General features: G+C 39.5%; 1 protein-coding gene across 2 annotated transcripts in view; it reads left to right on the top strand.

Annotated features, from left to right (window-relative positions):
- The first annotated feature begins 688 nt into the window (after positions 1 to 688).
- The window catches only part of POU2F1 (POU class 2 homeobox 1), a 65,803-nt gene continuing 61,225 nt past the window's right edge, over positions 689 to 5,266 (top strand). For both annotated transcript variants that reach the window (XM_019528684.1, XM_019528683.1), the window contains exon 1: positions 689 to 754. In XM_019528684.1, the coding sequence (XP_019384229.1) occupies positions 697 to 754 (58 nt within the window). In that variant the 5' untranslated portion in view covers positions 689 to 696. The remainder of the gene's footprint in view (positions 755 to 5,266) is intronic.

The raw sequence follows: 5,266 nt of genomic DNA, 5'->3' as shown, positions 1-5,266 counted from the left end.
TTCTCATATTTTGCTTTTAAGTTAGAGTTGTGATGCTATACTGAGAGCAGCCGTTAGTATGTGCGGAAAGTAGACTCTTTCTCATCTAGAAAGGCACTCAGCAAGCACTGTATTAAACTGACAAGCTTTGAAATTAGGGGAGCACACTGAGAAATTCATCCAAAGGGAAAATGGTGGGAGACTTAACAATAATAAGTTTAACACAAGTGCCATCCCTATCAAGTAAGAATGCAGAACTCACCTAGTTAAGTTGCTAACGTACCTAAAATGACAGTTTTCTTATGTATGAAAAGGAGATTTAGGGGTAATAGCATAATTTGATATTTAAATTTTAAATGGCTGGGTTTTTTTCATCAGAGATTTTTTCCTATAACTGTTTTCACAATGTTGGGAATTACCAGTCCTCTTTGAACTCTTGCCATGGCAGGTTCTTTCCCTTGCGCTTAATTGTATTATGGATGTGAGTGATAAGGTTTGTTTATCTTTAAAATAAGGGCCAAGTCCTTGATTGGAAAATATACTATTGCATCCCACCCTCAATTAAATCATGCTGGTGTGTGAGATTTGCTTGAATTAAGGCATCATGTATGCAAATTTGGCTTCTGATATTCTGTCCTTCTGCATAAACAAAAGATGTCAGTAAGGTTTTTTTGGTTTTTTTTCATATCTCTTCTCACTCTGTTTGTAGACTCAAGAATGAACAATCCGTCAGAAACCAGTAAATCATCAATGGAGAGTGGGGATGGGAACACAGGTAAGAAATGACCATTTTGTGTTCAGATCTAGAATTCTGGTGGGTGAAATTTGATGGCTTTAGAACAGAGAAATACTCTTTAAAGGTATATATTTGGACTGTTCTTGGTATACTTCATCAGAGGGTTTATGTTTTCATAGATTTAAGAATACCTGCTTGCCTCTTCTAGTTTATGGTAGGTTTTTAACTTTGTTTATGCAAATTTCTCCTTGCACATACTAACAGTATAAGCCTACAAACTATTTTTTCTCTTGCTAATATGGTGTCTGAATTATAGTAGGAGCTAGTAACATTGCCTGTTATTAAAGTTGTCCAAAGCTTTCCTTTAAAGCCCCTCATGGACTACAGTGAAGATTTGGCATTTGGCAAGGGTGACATTGCCTTTGGGTTAGAGAGTACCTTTTACCATCCTTGTGAAAATCCATGCAGATTTGGCCAAGTTGTAAACTTTTGAAAATAACAGTTTGGATAATGTGAGTAGGAGTTTGATAGGGCTTCACAGCTTAAATCTCATTTCATCTTCTCTGGCCATGTTAAGCCTCAGAGCTCCTCATTGACTGGACTGCATGCGCCATCCCTACTGAGCTAATGGGCATGCTTCACCTGTCGCCTCCACTACTGGGTGTCACTGGGCTGCATGTGCACCATCCCCACTGAGTATCTGAGCATGCTTCAGCCAAGGGGCACCAAGGTAAAGCTGGATTTCCCTCTGGCTGCTTGTAGGTGCTGTGGGAGTAGGCATTAGAATTGAAAGCAAAGAGCCTATTTATCTTCTTTCCCCTGTTACCACATAGTATAAAGTCAGAAGCTCTCTGATTTACATCTGGGAGGAAAAATGGCTGAGCCCTAGTACTTTACAAATGAGGAGAGGGGACACAGACTACTAGGGGCAGAGTTGGGAATGAGTGAGCAAAGAGGTCAGGTTAGGATCAGGAGAGGAAATGAAGAGGTTGTAAGTGTTGTGGAAGGGAGAGAGAGAACTGAGATTTGTGGTGGGGCAGAGGAGACCAGTCAGACAAGGAGTAGGGTACATGGAAGAGAACTGGGACTGGCTAAGCAAGTAGCCTGGGAACAGGATATCGACAGGGGAAGAGTTGGGGTCAAGGAGACTGGGGTTGGTAGTAGTGGCTGAAAGAGATGTGTATGGGGCATCAGAAGGGGTGTGACTATGTGTTACTTTCCCAAGAAGAATGATTTGATATCAAAAGCCTGTAGAGTGGAGACCGTGACCAGCTTGAGGGTGCATGGAGTGGAATGGGACTGCTAAGGAGTCCAGTGATGGGGTTGAGAGGTCTGGGACAGGGAGCAGAATGGGCAAAGAAGTGTGCATCTCTTTGAGCACACTCCCTTCTGGAGCCTGAGAAAAGTCCCCAGCTGGTTTTCCTTATTTTTCAAATACCTGTGAAATCCATTCTTAGGGTGTCTCAAATGTCTCTACTGCTGGTCCTCACGGAGTTTAACAGTCTGCTACGTGCTCTTTCACTTACTCTGTTAGCTCAAATGGCAGAGGTCTGTATTGTTGATATAAAGGTTCCAACACATGTGAGAACCAATATTGTAGTACAATTGTAGGGGGTTTTTCTAATATGCATTTCCAAAACCTAGGAAATTTTAATTTAAATTAAATAAAAATGTTAAATAGGGTCATACAGTCAAATGGTTGGAACTTAATGTTGCCCGGGCAACTTTTAATTCAGGCTTTGTTTCAGCTCTTTTGTTAGTATGAATTATGATCCAGCCTACAAACATTTTCTTCCACCCTACTGAATGGATTGGGGTTTGACTATTGAACAAGTCTGTTACCTGTCAGGCCAATACCACATTTTATTAGAGGAGATAGAATGTGTGGAGTAAAAAAAACAGGAGAGTTTAGAAATAAGAGGACAGTCTTGTAGATCAGGAAATTGAATGCCACCCCTGGAGTATTGGATTCTAGTTTCTATCCCTGTTTCTGCCAGAGCTTCCATACCACGTTGCACAAATTGCTTAAACTAAATGTTTTACATATCATCGCTAACTGTGTTTCTTGTTTTCCGAGTTGCAAACTTGAGAGGTGCAGAAATATGGAGTGTAGCATCAGCTGAAGTCAATGGAATTTGCGTTTTGAGAATAAAAAGTGCTGTAATAATGCTAAGTAATTGGGGGGGGGAAGAGTCCTGGGTTTGTCAAATTGGGCACCCAAAGTCAGTGGATACTTCTGACCATAATCTAGTTGCATCTCACGTCTTCACATGTAAAATCCATTTCTTCACAAGGATGTATGAAAATGTTAGCAAAGCTATTTAAATACTGCAATTGTGGGATCCGTAGATAAGTTCACAATAAAATTCATAATTACTATTTAAGAGTAAAGTTTGAATGCTGTATAGTAAGTAATGCTTGCGCCAACATGTTGAACAATGAGTAGAAAATAAAATATTTTTAACTTTCCTTTAAATTTGCACCATCTTTACTTTTTGTTGAATGATCCAGTGTGGTGTGTACATATGTGGCAATGTAATTAGAGGCTGTATCACCGTGCATGCATACAAACAGGCCAAATTAAGATGTAACAAGCAAGTGTGAATCTGGTGATTCCTGACTTGGGTGTTTGACTTGAGGAACTTGATGTTCTTCTGATACAGTTTTTTGTATGCAAGGTAAAAGTAGGGTTGCTGGCAGAAGTTTCTCAGTTATTAACTATACGTGATAGATTTTTTCTGTTTGCGTTTGTCATGATCCTAACTTGCGTAATATAAGAATTCTTCAAACTTTTGACTGTAGATGATGACGGAAAGGGGTCTGTTTATATTTATTTAACACACTGATTGTTGTTGGAAATGAGGAACAGAAATGAGAACTTTGAATGAGAAGTGAATAGGATGAAATAATTGAGAATTAGTTCTACTCTGGGTCCAGGTTATTGGCTGGATGGGAAAATTTTTAAATTGCAAGTAATTACTACTTACTGTTCTGAGAAATCTGAGTTTATGGCCACATCTACATGAGACGTTGACTGCACAGTAGCTCATTACTACTGCATATGCTAATTACAATAACATCATATAGCAGGAAGTGTGACATGACACTACTGCACAGTAGTAATGACCTGCTGCACAGTTAGCGTCACCAAAAATCTGTTTGGCGAAGCTACTGCACAGTAACTCTTGTTACTGCTCAGTCATTTAGTACTTATTTGTTCAAGTACTAAATGACTGTGCCGTAACAATTGCGCAGTCACCATCTTGTATAGATGTGGCAACAGTAGAGGGAAAACTTTTTTCTCCTTTGCTTTTCTAAATGATCATTATTAAGAATACAGTTCCTTTAATTTTAACTCTAGAAATTCTTTGGCAGTCACAGCATTTTTAAACTGTCTGTTATTTCTGTGTCCTGTATGCAAGGTTTTAATAACAATGTAGTTAACCAGAGCCAAACATTTCCTGTGCTAATGTAAGATTGAAGGATGTTTTCCTGCCAATAGGTGGAGCTAGTCAAAAAGTTTTCAAGTTTTTTCTCCTGTCTGTCCATACACAGATTCGCAGAAGTTTAGGGCTGGAAGGGACCTTGCTAGATCATTGGCTCCAGCCCTTTCGTTGGTACTGCATTCACAGTTTCTGTAACTTCTCTTTCACAGTGAGAGTGCCTGACTGTGTCCGGTTGTTCTTTTTCTTTTTATAAAAAGAATTGGTTATGCATTTGACTCTCCTTAGTGGACTGTCTCTCTCATCTCTTTCAAATGGTGGCACTACTTTTGGAAACCTGTAGGCTTTTCAGAAGAATCCTGCTTCTAATTTTCCCTTTTTCATGTAAAAATGCTATTCCTCCAGGTGCATAAAAGCCCTAAGGAAAAATTGGTGTTCTGCTTTTGTCATAGTAACTTGCTGCCTACACCACAGCCCTTCAGTGGAAGAATAGAACTTAGAAGTATCCCATAGGAATTACTGGAGGGGGTGCACTACTGTCTCACTTTACATTCAGTGTAACTTTCCACTGCAAGCAGTGATGATGCCCTTTTTGCCTAGTCACAAAGGAAGATTTGGATCCTACATGAAGCTTTCCATCTTCACGTATAACTAGTTATCCCACCTCTTCGGTAATACTTAAACTCGGTTGTTGAACAGATGGAAGGTCGTGGGTCATCAACTAGAAGGGTTATCCTAATGTAACCTCCTAGTTTATGAATATGTTCATAGATTATTTCTTTATGGAACAATAGGGCTAGCATCTGCATTTTCCTTTTCTTGTGGTGGGACTACTGTACTGTACAAGGCTAAAACTTTTGGATCATATTACAGCATGTTTTTGGACCTTTCATAAGCATCATATCTAGATATTGAAAATTTTTATGGTCATTCATTTTAGGTTTGTATATGTTACAGGCTTGATAGGCAAGCTGATAGAAACCAAAAAAATTTCATAGATTTCATAGACATTCGGGCTGGAAGGGACCTCAGGAGATCGAGTCCAGCCCCCTGCCCAAAGGGCAGGAAGTCAGCTGGGGTCATAGGATCCCAGCAAGATAAGCATCCA

The sequence above is a fragment of the Crocodylus porosus genome, unplaced genomic scaffold, assembly GCF_001723895.1.
Source record: "Crocodylus porosus isolate Cpor-Errol unplaced genomic scaffold, CroPor_comp1, whole genome shotgun sequence".
NCBI lineage: Eukaryota > Metazoa > Chordata > Crocodylia > Crocodylidae > Crocodylus > Crocodylus porosus.
The sequence above is the reverse complement of the archived record's forward strand: the minus strand, read 5'-3'. Positions and strand labels throughout refer to the sequence as shown.